Source organism: Salmo salar, chromosome ssa23, assembly GCF_905237065.1.
Source record: "Salmo salar chromosome ssa23, Ssal_v3.1, whole genome shotgun sequence".
NCBI lineage: Eukaryota > Metazoa > Chordata > Actinopteri > Salmoniformes > Salmonidae > Salmo > Salmo salar.
In genome coordinates this window covers 21408670-21427913 of record NC_059464.1, presented here as the reverse complement: position 1 = coordinate 21427913, position 19244 = coordinate 21408670, and the positions used below count along the sequence as shown (strand labels likewise).

The window sequence follows — 19244 nt, the reverse complement described above, 5'->3', positions numbered from 1 at the left end:
CACCCACAAGCCCCGAGCAGCGCGACAAGCGGAGAGAAAGAGATGAGACGGAGGGAGATGTGAACAAAGAGAGCACCCCTTACGGCTCTGTCCAGAGAACAGGCAGGACAAGAGCCAGCCCACTGCACCCCAGGTACAGCGCTCTCCCTAGAGGCAGGAGGAGAGAGGAGGCGGCCACCAACCCTCTGCGTGAAAAAAAAAAAAGTCTGACAGAGAGAGCCCAGCAGAGGTAGAAAGTGGTTAAAAGAAGAAGGCGCTAGAAAGAACCGGAGCACCCCGATTTATTTCTCCCGATTGGTCGCACCTCAGGCAGCTGACTGCTGTTTGAGTCAGAGTGGGGTATCTCCAGTGCAGTGCTGTCCTGGCGGGGCAGCAGGGCCGTGGTCTCCTCTGTCAAGGCACTGCTGGACGACTCCTGCGATTGCTGCAGAGAGTCCACGTGGTTGGACGTGGCATCGTCCGTAGCCGAGTCACTGTTCATCTGGAGTGAGAGACGGACGCAAAGAACGGTTCAACTTTTCCATTTGGAACTAGATAGTAAATACTAAATCAAACCTCCAAACTCAATATATTATCTGGTCCTCTGCTCCGTGGCTCCAGGATATCTGCTACTATACCGTTTAGTATTTATTGTTCAACATGCAAGGTTCTTTTTTGGCATACACGAGTAAGATGTTAACCAAGAAAAAAAAAAAATCAGCTATGTTCCAGGCATTCTTACAAAACATTGTTGTTATTTGAAAAAACGATATATTCTCACATTACTCTGTCTGCAAATGACATGCTGCATGCTCATGGTAGCACTGTTTAAAAGTTACTACAGAGCCGTCTTCGGGCCCAAGAGGATCAGTCTCACAGTGCATTATCAAGCGCAAAGGAGGAATAAGACAGCATAGACTGAAGAGCAGCTCCAGGAATAACAGCATATTGTCGATAACACCCTGGGAAGATATATTTTTTTTTTAGCAAAGCAAAGAGACGTTAAGAGAAAGGCAGCCAGAGGATTGGGGGTTAAAATGATATTGGGTTCATGCTCACAAAGGAACATGCTGTTAATTTGATGCCAGTTGTAACTTGACTAAATACATGCTATGGACTCTTGAGTTTCACTTTATTGTAGCTTATCTCCCAGTTAGTTCATTGATTCACATATATTATGTCTGTGACCTTAAACCTATCAGAAAGCTGGACTGATTCTTAGAAGTACAGTGTTTGGGTCTCTACTTTACTTACCTAAAAACAAACTTCTGGGGGAAGGGGGGTACTGGTTTGTGGGTAAAATTAGGGTAGAGCATCTAGGATTGGGGTGAAGGAGGGTAGAGGGAGGGAAATAGTGACTGGTACCAGCGGAAGCAAGCATCTAACCCCAGGCCATACCGGGTAAGGTAGCAGCTCTGCAATAGCTCTGCTCAGCGGGGACACACACACACCATGCCAACGGGCTGTGTGAGGAGCATGGGGACGGGAGGGGGACGGGGGCACCCTGGTGGTGGGTGAGACTTACGAGGCCAGAGCGGGTGAGAATCTGGCTAGCGCTCAGTACCTCCTCCTCAGACGACTCGTCCGTGTCCTCCTGGTTGGTGAGGTTGAGGCTGGGCGTGCTCCCGGTGTACTGGCACTCCTGCAGGGACGGCGTGTCCCCGTCTCCCTCCCCCTTGTCCATGCTGTCCAGGGAGCGGCGACGCACGCCCCAGTTAAAGTTGTCCATGCTCTCCCCCTACAGGACACCCAAGGAAACACCAGTCAGATACCAGTAGAACTAACGGAAGTTTGAGAGATCTGTCGAAGATGTGGATGGATCACAACCGCACAAGTACACAAGAAAACAGAAGTACGTCACTAACATGCCACATCTAAAAGAGCTGTGTTTGGGATGGGGAGGAAACAATGCCTTTTCTCTAAGGCTGTTTGACCCTAATCACTTCGGACATAGAGCTGCAAAACTTTAAAGACAAACTAAAAAGCACAAGCGGAGGATAATCAGGACAAAGTGCAGACTACATTGATCATGAAACAAGAAGTATTTGTGGCATGCTTCATTGGCTGTCTGTTTCTAGACTGACAAAACAGGTGCTTCTACAGGGTGACAATCACATGACTGACAGAGGGAACAGCAGGGCACTGAGGAGAGCAGCTCTTGCTGGCCCAAAACTTACCTGCAACTCCTTGTGGCGGGAAAGGAGGAAAGGTAACAAAGTGAGTTAGGAAGAGTAGGCAGTAGGGACAGTTAGAGGACAACATGGAAGAAAAGTCATACCAAGACCTGCACACGCACTCGGATGTACTTGAGTGCACGAGCCCACAATCACACACACTGAATGAAACCATTTGTTGTCACCCATCAACGACATGATCTGAAATGATGCAACAGCAGAGCGACTATTGCAAATGATCATATACAAGACAGGTGTGTGTGTGTACAGATGACTTATCCTAGTGTACAGTAAGTCACCCCTCACCTCAGCATCTTCCAGCTCCACGTCCAGGAAATCAAAGTCCTTGAAGACTCCAAACTGCTGCTCACTTCCTGCATCCTCTCCCTGCAGGTCCTCCTCCCTCACCACCTCCTCCACCGTGGGGATCAAACTGGTTTGCTGATCACCTGAGTCCAGGTCCTCATTGGATGAGAACACCACCTAAACACAGACAGAGAGAGTACAGTTATGGTAAACATGTTCAATAAAGCACATGGAGGGATAGGATATGTTTTGTTGAAGTTGATCACTAGTCATGCTCGCTCACAGTTTGACATGCCAGGTGTCTTACAGAAGGATTCTTGGGAACGCCAGACTCGGGACCACACAGAGAAAGAACGTTCATGAGCTTCTCTCTGGTTCTCCTCTAAATTAAGACAACATAAACCAAAAACGCATGAGACATTTCAACGTTACACATATCAAACCACATCGTAACATATCCCGTGGCTGAAAGTACCTGAGAGAGTTGGGGCCTCTTCCAGCTGACAGGCACCAGGCCGTTGGAGTTGGATCCAGAGGAAGTGGAGGACGTGCTCCGGGTCACAGCGATGACTTGCGGTTTCCCATTCCGCCCTACAGTTGTGCGCTGGTCCCCGTACTTATGCCCTATGATGGGCGTCTGGGGGTCAAAGGTTAAACCAGTTAATCTCGATTATACAGGTCTGATTATTTTCTGATAGATGGTAGGGGATGAAGGTAAAAGAAGAGTGAGAAACATGGAAAGAGTGAAAAAAACAATCAATCAGAGAAGGACAAAAAGATAAGAGGACGTAGGTCAGGACAGATGTCTGAGAAAGGTACTTCTTTGTATTGACCTTTTACAGTTTCATACAAAAACATGTTACAACATAAAACACAAAGTTTAAAAACATACATTTGTACATGGAGCAGGCAAGACCTCACCTCTGAGATGTCGAAGTGGAAGTCCAGCGTCTTGCCGGGTAGCTCCTTAGAGGAGTTGTTGAAGATGCGAGTGAAGGCCATCTCTGGGGATCCAGAGGACTCGGAGCTGTAGGAGCGCTGCACCTCGTCTGGCAACACCAGGCTGGCCGACCGAGACACCACCAGCTTCAGGATGTTCTGGGCCTCCTTCCAGTACGGGCTCTGGGGAACACACGAACAGAGGTGGTGTTGGTTAGATTGTTAATAGGAGAGAATTTAAACATGGTTTTAGGAGGACACCTCAGTTCTAGGGAAAGTTAAATATATTTGTCCTTCAACTCAAACCCATTGTTCTTTCCCAAACAAAACACCATCCAATTCTAGGCCTATCCACAGATGTGAAGGAACAACATGTCTACAGTCAGCGCTCCCATGATACTGTATGACATTTTCATATCACGTACACAAGTACAGTGAAATGACTTTCATGCAAGCTTCAAACCCAACAATGCAGCAATCAATATAGTACTAAAAATAACAAGGTAGAACAAAAACATGAGAAATAAAAATAAGAACACACAAAAGTAAGAAGCTATATAGAGGGTCAGTTCCAATTCCATATTTACAATGTGTAGGGATACTGGAGTGAAAGAGGTAGATATGTATAGGGGTAAGTTGACCAGGCATCAGGATGTATGATAAACAGAGTAGCAGCAGCGTAAATGATGATTGCATGTGGGTAAGTGTGCGTGCGCGTGTGTAGAATCAGTATAAATGTGTGTGCATGTTATGCGTGAGTGTGTAGAGTCCTGTGAGTTTGCATGGAGACAGTGTCAAAATCACATAGACGTGTCAACTAGTCCACGTAGCCATTCTGTTAGATATTTAGCAGTCTTATGGCTTGGGGATAGAAGCTGTTCAGGAGCCTGTTGGTGTCTGACTTGATGCACTGGTACTGCTTGCCGTGCGGAAGCAGAGAGAACAGTCTATGGCTTTGGAGGCTGGAGTCTAACGATGACCACGCGGTCGTGGGTGAACAGGAAGTACAGGAGGGGACTAAGCACACACCCCTGTGGGACCCCTGTGCTGAGGGTCAGCATATTCGATCCTACTCGGACCAGGCTGACAACCCTTACAAGCAACCTTGAAAGAACTCAGTCTGAATTAACAGTCTTTATTCAAACACACTAACAAAAGAATCCACTTGTACAAAAGCACACACTGCTGTGGAGGTCGGTGAGTGGAGAATTGTCCTGAGGCTGGGTGGGGGAGGGTAGGAGTGGTAGTCAGGCCAGTTGCAGCTCTGACTGAAGCGCAGTTCAAGCCCAGAGGTCAGGGCTGGTAAAAGACTCTTCTATAAAGAGCCTTGGCTGGCTGACTATGTCCAAATGGCCTGAGATCCATGACCTGCTTTAAATCTTCAAGTGCGTCACTCTGTAGAGATGGAGTCATTCTGGCTTTCTCCCTCACATATTCACTCTCTTACACACCAACGGCTGTATCTGCTGAAATGAAAGAGCCACGTGACACATACAGGAATAGAGCTGCCTGACACAATGTACTGTATCAGCCAATTCCCGTTCATTCTTCTCAAACCTCTCCGAGATGAGGCCTAAACAGTGTCAGAGTGTTGGGCTGAAACCTAAAGGGCCAAACCAGGTCTCACCTGGACATATTTGCCGATGATCTTCATGATCTCCAGGTTGAACTGTTTAACGGGCGCAGCAGACAGGTCAATGTGACTCAGCAGGCTGTAGATGATCTGCAGCAGGGACTGCTGCATGCTGGGTAGGCCTTTCTCCAGCAACTGGGGGTGAGAGGGGAAGGGGAAGGAACAGGCTCTCACAGCAGCTATCATGGGTTAGATGTTGGACATCTGATTACCAGCTGATCAACAATCAACTGCTGACTTGCCATAATAAAAAAACACAAGCTCCTGTAAACGGAGGTTAACCAGTGGGTGTAATGTGGACGGACTACGTAATAAGTTGCCAGCTTTGATTCTCCTCATTACTTCTATGAAAGCCTGGTGTTGCGGGTGCTTACCTCGGCCAGATATGTGACCAGACTGAACGTGATCTCAGCGAAGGCGTCGTGCAGGTAACGACACACCACGTTGATCCAGTTGGCGCAGTCTCTGGAGTAGCTGTGTGCGCTGTACAGGCTCATCATGTGGGCCAGGTTAGACAGCGTGGCGGACTTCTCCTCGGCACACACCTTGGCTATCTTATCCGCCGTCTCCTTGCAGAACGGAGTGGGGCTGTCAAAGTGCTGGATGAGGTGAGGCAGCAGGCACAGGATGTTTAGAGGAAAACCTACAAGGAGACGGTAACAGACGACGTCAGGATCAAGTGAATCTAGATCGCCTGAGCAAACACAGGAAGAGAAACAGGTCTAAACCCATCGGAAGGCTCTAGGGGTATTAGTGCCATTTACCAAGCATGAAGCCAGGAACTTGTGCTGGATAAGATCAATACCTGCTCGCTTACCTGCCACCTGGGAGGGGTCGACCAGGGTGTGGCGGGAGACGCTGATGAGCTTGCTTAGCAGGTGGATGGTGAGCTCCTGGGTGGAGGCTGAGGTGAAGCCCTTGAGGAAGAGCTGCAGCAGACCAGGGAAGCTGTACCATTTCAGCTTGGCCTGCACCCTCTCTAGTCTCTCCCTGCTGTCTGCGTTCTCCAGGGGCAGCTGGCCCAGTAGCTTGTTGAGCAGCCGCAGGGCCAGCAGGTACTCAAACTCATAGTCCGACTCCAGGAGGGATGCCGCTATCCAGAACACCGTGGCCATCAGGTTGGATGGGTCCACAGGAGGGATGGCCTCCTCCCCAGGACCCCCTCTGCCACCCTCCCGCAACGACGACAAGCTCTGCGTTCGGGCTAGGTTGCCGTGGCTACCGGCCAGCCGGTCGGCGATGTCTAGGGTGTTACTGCGGCGGCGGTCTCCCTTACGTTCACCCACGAGGCTGGCGCGGAGGGAGTTGCTGCGGGTGTGGCTGTGGGGGTAGTGGCCTTGGTGGAAAAGACCACCGCTACTCAGATTCAGCTGGCCCGTGCTCTTCCTTTTAGCTGCAAACTTGGCCCCCAGCAGGTGCTCATGGGCAGAGGGCCTGCAGGATAAATGACAATAAGTATTTCGCTAACATAGGGTTTTAAAGTGTCGATAACGTGTGTGTTTAGAGAGCGCGAGTTGACAAAATTGTGTTTGTATCAGCGACGGGAAATACCACAGTAACAGTGTGAGACAATGTCCACTGAACATTTTACAAAAACACATTTACTTGAAGAACAGTGCAGAAGCAAAGTTCGGTAACAGAATGACGGAACAAACAGCACAAACTGTCATCATTCTGTTACCAAACTTTGCATCTGCACTGTAAACATGTTTTTGTAAAACTCTGGAAATTGTTAAGTAGTCCTTGTGCATAGAGTTGTATGGTTTGCTTTGCAATCATTGGTTTTGTTACATACATTTTCATGTGAAAAATCAGAGTCTCATTGTCACTGTTACCGTGGAATTGCCCAGATCTAACTGGTCAGTGCTTACTGTGCCAAAGCAGTGAGGAGGTCATAGTTCTTGACGGTGTCAGCGAGCGTGTCGATCCCTGACTCCAGAGTCAGCAGCAGCTCGATAACAAAACCCTGAGGAGACAGAGGAGCAGAGGTCAACCACCGAGACAAACCGACCCCTGATACTGCAGTACCCAGTGGCTGCTGCTTCCTAACAGAGTTGCTGATCCACACTGATCACAGGTCAGAGTGGCTGAACCCTCTGGAGTATAGTACCTGTTTAACCTGTCTGGGCTAAGGGGCAGTATTTTCACGGCCGGATGAAAAACGTACCCAATTTAAACAGGTTACTACTCTGGCCCAGAAACAAGAATATGCATATTATTAGTAGATTTGGATAGAAAACACACTCTGAAGTTTCTAAAACTGTTTGAATGGTGTCTGTGAGTATAACAGAACTCATATGGCAGGCAAAAACCTGAGAAAAATCCAAGCAGGAAGTGAAAAGTCAGAATTGTAGTTCTTCTTTTGATTCTCTAACGAAGCTCCAGTGTCTGTGGGGTGACGTTGTACTTCCTAAGGCTTCCATTGGCTGTCTAAAGCCTTCAGAAAGTGGTTTGAGCATTTTCCTGTCACTGGGCAGAGTATAGGAGCTCAGTTACTGAGTGGTCTGCCTGGCAACAAAGGGATTGGATATGCTCGGTCCCACGAGCACACCCCTCCTTCTTTTTCTTCTTGAATAAATATGCTATTGTCCAGTTGGAATATTATCGCAATTTTACGTAAAAAATACCATAAAGATTGATTTTAAACAGCGTTTGACATGCTTCTAAGTACGGTAATGGAACATTTGACGTTTCGTCTCTTGTTCCGTGCTCGCGCGTTATGCCTTTGGATAAGTGATCTGTACGCACGAACAAAACGGAGGTATTTAGACATAAATATGGATTATTTGGAACAAAAACTAAATTTCTTGTGGAAGCAGCAGTCCTGGGAGTGCATTCTGACGAAGATCAGCAAAGGTAATACAATATTTCTAATACTAATTCTGAGTTTAGGTTGCCCCGAATTTGGCGGGTGTCTGAATAGCTCGCCGTGATGGCTGAGCTATGTACTCAGAATATTGAAAAATGTGCTTTCTCCGTAAAGCTATTTTAAAATCTGACACAGCGGTTGCATAAAGGAGTTGTCTATCTATAATTCTTAAAATAATGATGTATTTTGTCAATGTTTATGAGTATTTTTGTAAATTGATGTGCACATTCACCGGCGGTTTTGGTGGGAATACATTTTCTGAATATCACGCACCAATGTAAAATGCTGTTTTTGGATATAAATATGAACTTTATCGAACAAAACACACATGTATTGTGTAACATAATGTCCTAGGAGTGTCATCTGATGAAGATCGTCAAAGGTTAGTGCTTCATTTCGCTGTGTTTTGGGTTTTATTGACATGTCCTTGCTTGGAAAATGGCTGTGTGGTTATTTTTGTCTATGTACTCTCCTAACATAATCTAATGTTTTGCTTTCGCTGTAAAGCCTTTTTGAAATCGGACAATGTGGTTAGATTAACGAGAAGTGTATCTTTAAAATGGTGTAAAATAGTCGTATGTTTGACAAAGTTGAATTATGACATTTTGTTGTTTTTGAATTTTCCGCCCTGATATTTCACTGGCTGTGTCCCACCTAGCCCATACTAGTTAAGCGGCTATACTCTCATCTCAGATCAGAAGTTACTGAGAAAACTTATAGAGCAGACAGCCCAAAGGTCATACTAGAAGGTGGTTGTCTTGATACCGGTGGGTCGTGTAGCTCACCTGCGCCTCCTCTCCCGGGTCGCCCACTGTCTCTACGAGGCGTGAGAGGACATCAGAAAGCGTGGCGGCTGTGAGGGGTTGTTTGAGAGCCCTGAAGATCTGGAAGGAGCGTCCTGCGTAGTGACGAGACGAGCAGGACAGAGCAGTCTGCAGGGCGACCTCACTCAGCAACTGCTCCAGTTGGAAACCTGGTTAACACAAACAGCCAGAGATATTTCATATAAAAACACAAGGATGCTAGACACAAGAATAGAGGGATATTTAATGGCAATATTTTAGCGCTAAGAAATGCTACAGGACAGGACAGTCAGTGCAGTAGAGAGTGATAAGGAAGTGACATAAACACACAAGGACCTGACTGGGACTGTTTGAAGACCGTCACTACATGTCGGAGGAACACGCTCAGCTGGTCAGCACTCTTTATGTTGGGGTTCTTGGGTGACACGTCCTCATGGTTCCACAGGGGCCCCCGCTTTCTGCAGGACAGAAAGACAAGCCCGAATCAGGAGAGAAAACGAGGGGGAAGTCCGAACGATCGTCACACAACTCATCGAACCCTGATATTCTCACCCCAAGACAAAATGGTTTGTAGTAGCACACGCAAACACATGCAAATAAACGATACCCCATCCTTTCAGACATGGCTGCAAGTGCGAGATCAGATACATGGGTTGGATGAAGAAATGAGTCATGATGCTACAGTACATCACACAAGACAAACTGATATATAGAGCTATGACAGACACATACAGTGCAAAAAACAGATTTTCAGGTAAATGTAGTGTAGTTGAGTGTCGGGTACTACCTGGAGGTGACAAACTCGATGAGGGCTTTGACCTTCTCGTACTGCTCTGCGGTGACGTCCAACCCGTTGATCAGGGTGGGGGTGAGGTGGGGCAGGGGGACGACTCCTGCACCCAGGCTGATGCTGGACGACGTGGAGCTGGAGCTCAGGCCTGAGTCTGTCATGGGAGACGGCTGGTAGTCTGGCACAAAGTCACACACTCCTGCGTGAGTAACACACAGACACGAGCATGGCTGACGAATCGCTAGAAACTTGAGATTTCACACACTGATCTGTGAAGACTGGAGAGCAAATGAGGACATGGATCTCTGCTGCCCCCTACTGATCTTATTGGACAATACAGAACCAGGCAAAGAGATATTTGTGTGCTTGAGCTAAGCTACTCAGATCTTTGCAGAGCACTACTGACCTGTGAGGTTGAACTCGTGGGGCGGTGGCTTCACGGTCAGCACCTTGGGGTCGTTGTACTCTCGGTTGCGCAGCAGCACGGAGGCCAGGGATTGGACGCCGCTGTTGGTTCCCTGGACGACCAGCAGGTGAAGCAGGAGGCGTTTGCAGTGCTCGTAGACCTCAGGGTGCTGGTGGTCCAACCCTGGTGGGGGGAGAAACAACACAAGGGACTACTGAGAAAATCTATTCCATGAACACTGGCAAAAGTAGTTTGCATTTGTTTTGCCTGTAAATGATGTGTATAAAGACAAGTATACGTCACTCAAATCGCAATCAGTCAGCTGTATAGAGGTGAGTGGTTAGTTACCTATGAAGATGGAGTGCAGCAGGAGGTGAAGGTAGGCGCTCCACTCCACTTTGACCCCATGGTCCACTATAAGGTCAGTCAGTAGGATGACAGCTATGTTACACCTGAGGTACACCACAACAGCGGGTCAGCTGGGACAGGGGAAAGGTCATACAGACAGGTCAAGTGGAGAGGGGGGGTAGAGGTTACCTGTGGAGGGGTACTCCAGGGGTGTTGGTCTCTGGCAGGTAGTCCACCAGAGGGGACCAGCAGCCCCCTGTGGGAGGGAAAGGGAGGGGCTCGGGACGGTTGTGGTCCATCACCTTCAGACGCCAGTTAGCATACAGCGGCATGGAGTCACCTGGAGAAAACAGTGGCTTATCACACACCTGTGGCAACGTGGACGTACAGTATGTATATACAGTTGAAGTCGGAAGTTTACATACACCTTAGCCAAATACATTTAAACTCAGTTTTTCACCATTCCTGACATTTAATCCTAGTAGAAATTCCCTGTCTTAGGTCAGTTAGGATCACCACTTTATTTTAAGAATGTGAAATGTCAGAATAATAGTAGAGAGAATGATTTGTTTCAGCTTTTATTTCTTTCATCACATTCCCAGTGGGTCAGAAGTTTACATGCACTCAATTAGTATTTGATAGCATTGCCTTTAAATAGTTTAACTTGGGTCAAACATTTCGGGTAGCCTTCCACAATCTTCCCACAATAAGTTGGGTGAATTATAGCCCATTCCTCCCGACAGAGCAACTGAGTCAGGTTTGTAGGCCTCCTTGCTCGCAAATTTCCTATGGGATTGAGGTCAGGGCTTTGTGATGGCCACTCCAATAGCTTGAATTTGTTGTCCTTAAGCCATTTTGCCACAACTTTGGAAGAATGCTTGGGGTCATTGTCCATTTGGAAGACCCATTTGTGACCAAGCTTTAACTTCCTGACTGATGTCTTGAGATGTTGCTTCAACATGGCATCATGAGGGAGGAAAATTATGTGGCTATCTATTTTGTTAAGTGCACCAGTCCCTCCTGTAGAAAAGCACCCCCACAACATGATGCTGCCACCACCGCGCTTCACAGTTGGAACGGTGTTCTTCGGCTTGCAAGCCTCCCCCTTTTTCCTCCAAACATAAGTCATTATGGCCAAACAGTTCTATTTTTGTTTCATCAGACCAGAGGACATTTCTCCAAAAAGCATGAGCTTGTCCCCATGTGCAGTTGCAAACCGTAGTCTGGCTTTCTTATGCCGGTTTTGGAGCAGTGGCTTCTTCCTTGCTGAGCAGCCTTTCAGGTTATGTCGATATAGATACTTTTGTACCCGTTTCCTCCAGCATCTTCACAAGGTCCTTTGCTGTTGTTCTGGGATTGATTTGCACTTTTCGCACCAAAGTACATTAATCTCTAGGAGACAGAACACGTATCCTTCCTGAGCTGTATGATGGCTACATGGTCCCATGGTGTTAATACTTGCGTACTATTGTTTGTACATATGAACGTGGTACCTTCAGGCGTTTGGAAATTGCTCCCAAGGATGAACCAGACTTGTGGAGGGCTACAATTTATTTACAGAGGTCTTGGCTGATTTCTTTTGATTTTCCCATGATGTCAAGCAAAGAGGCACTGAGTTTGAAGGTAGGCCTTGAAATACATCCACAGGTATTGACTCAAATGATGTCAATTAGCCTATCAGAAGCGTCTAAAGCCATGACATCATTTTCTGGAATTTTCCAAGCTGTTTAAAGGCACAGTCAACTTAGTGTATGTAAACCTCTGACCTACTGGAATTGTGATACAGTGAATTATAAGTGAAATAATCTGTCTGGAAACAATTGTTGGAAAAATTACTTGTGTCATGCAGACTTGCCAAAACTATAGTTTGTTAACAAGAAATTTGTGGAGTGGTTGAAAAACGAGTTAATAACTCCAACCTAAGTGTATGTAAACTTTTGACTTCAACTGTAAAGCATAGAGTAGTATGGCTGTCTCTTACTCTTCTCCTCCTCATAGGATCCTCCAGAGCTGCTGCTGTAGCGAGACTCCAGGCGGTGGTGCTGACGGTTCAGGTTGCTGTTCAGACCACTGTAGATGTCCAGATGGGTGGAACTGCAGACAACAGAGAGACAGCTGTAGTCTCACTGGGAGTGTCTCGGTGTGTGTGTGTGTGTGAGAGAGTTAGTGTGTGATCTCATACCTGTCATCCATGTTGGAGTCTTTATTCTTGCTGCTGTCATGGTGACCGTCGGTTCCTGGCACCATGGTGTTACTGCTGGAGGTGGTTCCTGTCGACAGAGACGGGGATAGACATCTAGAAACTACGGCAACAAGGTTTATGAGGTACATGACAGACAATGTCATTATGACAGTTATACATACAGTCCAACAGTCCATGAGGGAGCAGACGGGGGAATATGTAACATAGAAACATCAGGCATCTGTGTTTCATATCCCAGGACAGTGGGGCTATAACGTAGAGGGGGGACATGTATAGAAGACAGTGTGATATATACCTGCTGAGGTGACGGAGGGGATCTTGTAGCTGGAGGTGATGCGGTAGTAGGGAGGGTTGTCCATGTGAGTGACAGCAGAGCTCACTGGGTCTGTCAGGTCCAGCTCACACATCAGCTCCTCCAGCAGCTGCATAGTCTTATCCCTGCCCAGGTACACCACCACCCGCTTCACCTGACAACACACACACACACACACACGTTTTAACAAACATTTAAGATGACTGAATAATGGTTGGATATGGGAGGTGTGAGGGAGAGAGGACACTGTGTGTAAACTGGACTTACATAGGGCAGGAGGCTGGGCTCACTGTTGACCCCTGACATGCTGATGAGGAAGTGCAGGATGATCTTCAGGTTCTTTGGCCAGCTGTCGGCCAGGGTGGTCCACACGTTCTCTATCTCTGACCACGCAAACTCATCCCCGTACTGTATACACAAGCGCAGTTCAAACAAACACTATCATTTATCAGCAGTAGACAACGTAATGCCTGTGTGTGTGTGTGTGTGTGTGTGTGTGTGTGTGTGTGGTCGTACCTTGGCGGTCATGAACATGAGGTTGTTGAGCACCATGGTGGTGGCGTGCGGGGAGCCCCAGCCCTCCCCTCTGAGCCAGCGCCGGCTGTTGACCATCATCATGTCGCGCTCGTGGGCCTCCTCCTCCTCCTCCTCCTCACAGACTGGGGGTTCCTGTCGCCGTGGCGACGGCTTGAAGTCCACCAGCTCCACGTTGTTCATCCAGGGCAGGAGGTAGTGCAGCATCACCTGGCGACCACCAGGGTGTGCTGTCTGGATACGCTGGCTCACCTCTGCGGAAGGAAACGGCACAGTCGCCGCACTGATATGACTCATATCTACGTGCCAAACGCCAAAGCTACGCATCTCGAATGGCCGGCCATGTCCTTTTAAAGAGCACTACATTGACCAGGGTGTCTTTTGAGACTTGCCCAATGAGACAGAAGAGTGTAGGACGGTGTGTGATGTAACAGTGCAGACCTGAGAAGATGGGCAGGGTGAGCTCTGGGTATGTCCTGGCCAGCTCCTCAGACAGCTGGTAGTAGGAGACAGAGTAGAGGTGTGGCAGCGGGGAGGGAGGGCTCAGGATCCCATCTGTTCTCTGGATCTCCAGTTTGTGAGCGTAACGGAAGAACTTGGGCTCCAAGATCTGGGGACAGAACACGCACAGAAAAATCCCATTAAGTACATGTAAAAAAAAAAATACTGGATCTTCCCCAAATAGATCCAGTATGTGTCCCGGATCGTGTCAAACCAACCTGCAGCAGCTGCATGGCCACCTCATAGATATCTCTGGATGAATCAGCCGACTTGAACAAGATCAGATTCAGCAGCACCACAGTGTCAAACTGGTAATCCCTGTAGACCATACGACATCAATCACATTAATACATTATGGATTAGAGTTAATACACTATAACACTACACACACAAACACTATAAAATGGCCGACGTGCCTGTTGTGAAAGACGTTGGCGATGGCCCTGAAGCAGCCGGCAGCCACGTGGCGTGAGCCAGTGTAACAGCGGTCCACAGCCCAGAACATCAGGTTACTCTGGTCTGGGTTCAGCTCCAACAGCAGCATCACCGCCTCACAGCCCAACTGGTGCACCTGCAGGGGGGGACACAGAGGGACCATCAGCACAAGCCCTCCATATACACTCAGCGCTGCACCTCAAGAGTCAAGCTATTTCCTTCCCTTCATCCGTACCACTCAAAGTAATTGAACCTGTGAAAGTTTAGCCTTATCCTGTTTGGCGATCATATCAGTGCCGATGACGGACAGCTGGTGGTAATCAAGGAATAGTTTAAGCCGAGCAGTGAGGCTATAGTGTAGGAGGGCTCTTCTCTTACCTTCCTGTCCTGAGAGTCCAGGATGTTGTCCAGCCACTTGTAGAGATAACCATCAGAGGAGAGGCCAACGTTATCAGCCACTGGACCACAGCACAATACTGCCGACATGGCCTGCAGACACGCAGTAGACAAACATTTACCCTGTCATGACGTGTTTACAGAGTGGGATCTCAGTGATAGGCTTGCGTGTGAACAGCTGGTTGTACCTTGAGAGCACAGTACTGGTGTCGGTTGATCTGCATGTTGCGGTCGCTGTACCGGTCCAGTGGGGTGAACATGATGCTGAAGGGCCCAGCCCAGTGGCTGAACAACATGAACAGACTGTGTCTCAGAGACTGCTGGGGGAAGATGGTCCTCCTCTGGTGCACTGGTGGGAATACGCAGTCAAGTAGCCACTCACAAAACACACATCTACAACATTTTACACTTTATAGTGTGTGTGTGTGTGTGTGTGTGTGTGTGTGTAGTACCTGGGACGTTCTGAATGATGTTGGCCACCAGAGCGCTGAAGTGGCAGCGGATGTCCTTCAGTGTGTCTGAGTCTTTGTCGTTCTCAGCCTCCAGCAGCTGTCTCGTCAGATCCACATATTCCAACAGTGTCGAGTTCAGAGAGTGACTCTCCCCGTCCAGACCGCCACTCCCCCTGCACACACACACAGGGGGTACAGCACAGGGGTCAGTGGGTTCAAAAGATGGAAGGTCCATGATTCTATTCTAGGATACTATATTCTAGAACTACGTGTGCATTTATATGTAATGGTTCTGTTCTGGCTTCCACTCACGTCTGACTGACGACGCCAGCGTCGGCCAGAAGCTCAAAGATCCGGACCAGCTGGACCCTCAGGATGTCGCGACGCCTACGTCGCTTCATGTTCTGCAACAAGAGGAGCAGAGCCAGTAGTGAGCAGGTGGTACAGTGTTACGTTAGATACATGAATGGAGATGTGAGGGTCAGTGAGCTGCACCCACCTCAGGTCTCCTCTCCAGAGCCTCCTTAATGATGGGGTTCAGTTCCTCTATCAGATCTCTGGAAGATAGAATAGAAGTAAGGAAAACTACTGGGGAAATGCTCATACACACTTCACTACATTCTGTGCCTACTAACCAAATAACGCACACACTACTATATTTATATATTCAAACATGCAAATTTAAAACACAGGCAACTCAAACATGACTCTCAGCCACAGACAGATTTACAGGGCGGCTCCCTCACCTGAAGGCCGCGGGGTTGGTCCTGCCAAGCCCCAGGACGAGTGACTCTGTGATGTCCATGCTCTCAGAGCGCATCATCGGAACAACGTGTTTGAACAGGGATGAGGGGGACGGAGTGCCAATAATCTGGACACACACAAAGATCAGAAATCAATATGAAAACAAATGATTTTTCAATATCTAACTAAAAGGATAGAGCTATATATAGTACAAAAAAGACTGCATTTTCTCAACTTGGAATAGGCATTGTCACAGACAGCACTCAAGTAAAACATATATAGAAAAAAAAGTGGATAGGTCATGCCCTCTGACCTTAGAGTCGTAGCTGTAGCCACTGTCCGGCGTGGACGCCAGCGTCTCAGGCGGGGAGCAGCGGACGGAGCCAGAGGAGGAGGAGTTGGGGGAGGAAGTGGCGGAGCTACAACAGAGGATCAGGTAGTTCCTCCACAGCCCCACGTACGAGTCACTACTGCTGCTCAGGCTGTTCAGCTTCTTAGCATTTATAGGGCTGCTGCAGGGGCAGAGGACAAAGGTCAAAGATTAATAACAGGCAGGTGGTATATATATATTTATTTTATTGTGGGCAAAGACACTCGATTTTGCTGCAGCAATTCTGACATTTTGGATGGCAATATGCAAAAACTGTTTAATTTGTCGTGAAAATTAGTTGCAAAGGGAAAAAGTTTATTGACATGTGGCTTAATTGAACCATACTACGCGGTAAATGTGCTGGGATTGGTTGAAATTGCAAGCCCTCTTTTTTGTACTGCGCTGATGGGTAAGTTTAATGCGATAATATTGCTACGCTTTGAGTGCTTTACGTGGAAATAGTGAGGTGTTTGGTCAAATCTGCAAGCCATAGCATAATATGCGGGGAAAATCGCAGACTGCAACCACATCAATACCAAGTGCCTTTTTACAGCCTCAAATGTAAACGTGTACAGGCACCCATGAGAACAAAATTGACAGAGTAAAGGCCTGGAGAGACGTACTTGATGTCCACTTGGGGAGAGAGCAGCTGCAGGCGGGTGTAGGCGAACATCCCGGCGTAGTTGAGTGCGGTGGGGCAGTGCTTGGGCAGGTGCTCCTGGCGCAGGTAGCTGGACAGGCTGATGACCCAGGGGTCCTGGCCCTGCGTCACGTGGGCAAACACCCAGATGTGTGACGGGCTGATCACGTCAAACTGGTGGCTGATGGGAGACGAGTTCCATTCTGCCAGCGTCTGCAGGTCAATACCACTGGGACAATATAGCAGGTTGGTCTGCAGGGGAGAGGAGAGGATGAGGGTCAGGGTGTCTGTACCATGTTGTGTTGCTGCCATGTTGTTGTCATGTGTTGCTGCCATGTTGTGTTGCTGCCATGTTGTGTTGCTGCCATGTTGTGTTGCTGCCATGTTGTGTTGCTGCCATGTTGTTGTCCTAGGTCTCTCTTTAAGTAGTCTTGTCGTGATGTGCGTTTTGTCCTACATTTTTATTTTGAATCCCAGCCCCCGTAGGTGGCCTTTTGCCTCTTGGTAGGCAGCCATTGTAAATAAGAATATGTTCTTAATTGACTTGCCTAGTTAAATCAAAATCATGTGTTACCCAACAGCTTTGCCATTCTTACCTGGTCAGCTCCTGTGAGATGGATGAAGCTCTCCAGCACAGATGCACTTAGCCTGTCCATCACATCTATGGCCAACTCCTCATCTCCCTGAAAAAGACAGGCAGAAACAGTGAACGTGAGTCTCTTGCATCTTAACTGAGGTTACTTTAACAACACTGCATCTCATTATTTGAGTCACTTTCACAACCCCATCTGTCAGTCTGAGTTGGTAGTTACCTTGGCGATGCCCAGAGCGGTGTGCAGGGCTCGGACCTCTTTGAGGATATTAACAGCCAGCCTGCGCGTGGCGGGGCGGCAGCTGCACAGAACCACCAGTGCCAGGCCCTCCGCCACGTGCAGCACCCCCCACAGAGGAGAGCGCTCCAGGGGCAGAGACGGCCCGCTTCCAGGGCCCTGCTGGAGCACACACAGACAGGGTTACTTTATCACACAAACCAAATTCAAAATACACAATATAAACTGGATGGTTCGAGCCCTGAATGCTGATTGGCTGACAGCCGTGATATATCAGACCGTAAACCACTGGTATGACAAAACATTATTTTTACTGCTCTAATTACATTGGTAACCAGTTTATAATAGCAATAAGGCACCTCGGGGGTTTGTGATATGTGGCCAACATACCATGGCTAAGGACTGTCCGCGTTGCGTTGTGCCTAAGAACAGCCCTTAGCCGTGGTATATTGGCCATATACCACACCCCCTCTGGCATTAATGCTTAAATAACCCTACTACTACAGTACAGAGCAAGGACTTCGAGCCCCTGTCCTTATACGGCGTTACACACATGTAAAACACACAGAGTTGACCACAACCGGACAAAATGAGAGACGCCACAGCTATCCACCCACCTGTGCCTCGTGGGTCTTGTTGCTGGTCTGGACGGTCTGCCTCCACTGGCTGATGAGCTGCAGCAGCATCTTGACGGCGTTGTCTAGCAGCGTGGGGTGGACGTCGGTGACCTCGCGCACCACGAAGTAGACGAAGCCAGAGAGCACGTCCTCCCTCCACTCTGGGAAGTCCACCATCAGGGCTTGCAGGGTGGTGAAGGCCAGGCCGCGCAGCTCCTCGTCCATGTGGATGGTCAGCCTGGGGAGGAGGACGCACGGGTCAGACAGAGGTCAAAACGGGATCACAATCAGAGCTTTTGAAGGCACAGCTTTGGCAAAATAAAAAGCCCCATTGCGCTGTTCATCAATTAGTCCCAGACAGAGGTGGCGCATGTGAAGGAGTGGGGTCCTTTACTTAGCCAGCAGCTCAATCAGGTCCTGTCTGCTCATGCCGTCCGGGATCAGCCTGGGGATGGCCGCCACACACGTACGGAACAGATCGATCTTCGGCTTCCTCTCCCCCCTGCAAAACAACACAGTTTACACACACACGTAAAAAACACATATGTTATGGGCCACACATGTTTTAAGTCAGAGAGGCCCTTACGTAATCATGTCCTCAGGCTCCTTATTGGACATCTGGACGTTGGTCATGCTCATGGAGCGCCCCACCTCCTTGTCCAAGTGACGCAGAATGTTGTCCAGGGCCTTTCTCACCGCTGGGTAGTACAGTGACATGCCTACACACACACTCACAGTCATTACTCTGACACTGTACACAAACGTAACCTTAAAATGACCCACTCCCATAAGATTATTTATTTAAGAAATGTATACGGCAGGGACAGTGCACAATGACCAACGTTTCATGTTCAACATCAATGTAAAATAGCCAGAGTTAGCAACAAAGCTGACTTTGGTCCATAGTCCCTGAGTCATAGCTGATTCATGCTGTCCTGTTGTGACCAGGGTGGAGCTCAGAG

The 19244-nt window shown here is 48.3% G+C and overlaps 1 protein-coding gene across 1 annotated transcript in view; it reads right to left on the bottom strand.

Moving 5' to 3' along the window:
* The window catches only part of LOC106584104 (protein furry homolog-like), a 70384-nt gene that overhangs the window by 12149 nt on the left and 38991 nt on the right, over positions 1-19244 (bottom strand). Inside the window, 37 exon segments of the mRNA XM_014168954.2 lie at positions 305-481; positions 1505-1717; positions 2460-2636; positions 2767-2841; positions 2935-3096; positions 3381-3581; positions 5026-5166; positions 5406-5674; positions 5849-6465; positions 6903-6997; positions 8686-8873; positions 9040-9161; positions 9491-9692; positions 9900-10082; positions 10248-10351; positions 10437-10587; positions 12229-12341; positions 12430-12517; positions 12746-12917; positions 13031-13171; positions 13280-13551; positions 13739-13907; positions 14017-14116; positions 14215-14369; positions 14612-14722; positions 14818-14978; positions 15082-15254; positions 15394-15485; positions 15581-15638; positions 15828-15952; positions 16139-16337; positions 16819-17087; positions 17432-17518; positions 17648-17827; positions 18283-18520; positions 18677-18784; positions 18869-19001. Of these exon segments, the coding sequence (XP_014024429.1) occupies positions 305-481; positions 1505-1717; positions 2460-2636; positions 2767-2841; positions 2935-3096; positions 3381-3581; positions 5026-5166; positions 5406-5674; positions 5849-6465; positions 6903-6997; positions 8686-8873; positions 9040-9161; positions 9491-9692; positions 9900-10082; positions 10248-10351; positions 10437-10587; positions 12229-12341; positions 12430-12517; positions 12746-12917; positions 13031-13171; positions 13280-13551; positions 13739-13907; positions 14017-14116; positions 14215-14369; positions 14612-14722; positions 14818-14978; positions 15082-15254; positions 15394-15485; positions 15581-15638; positions 15828-15952; positions 16139-16337; positions 16819-17087; positions 17432-17518; positions 17648-17827; positions 18283-18520; positions 18677-18784; positions 18869-19001 (6221 nt within the window).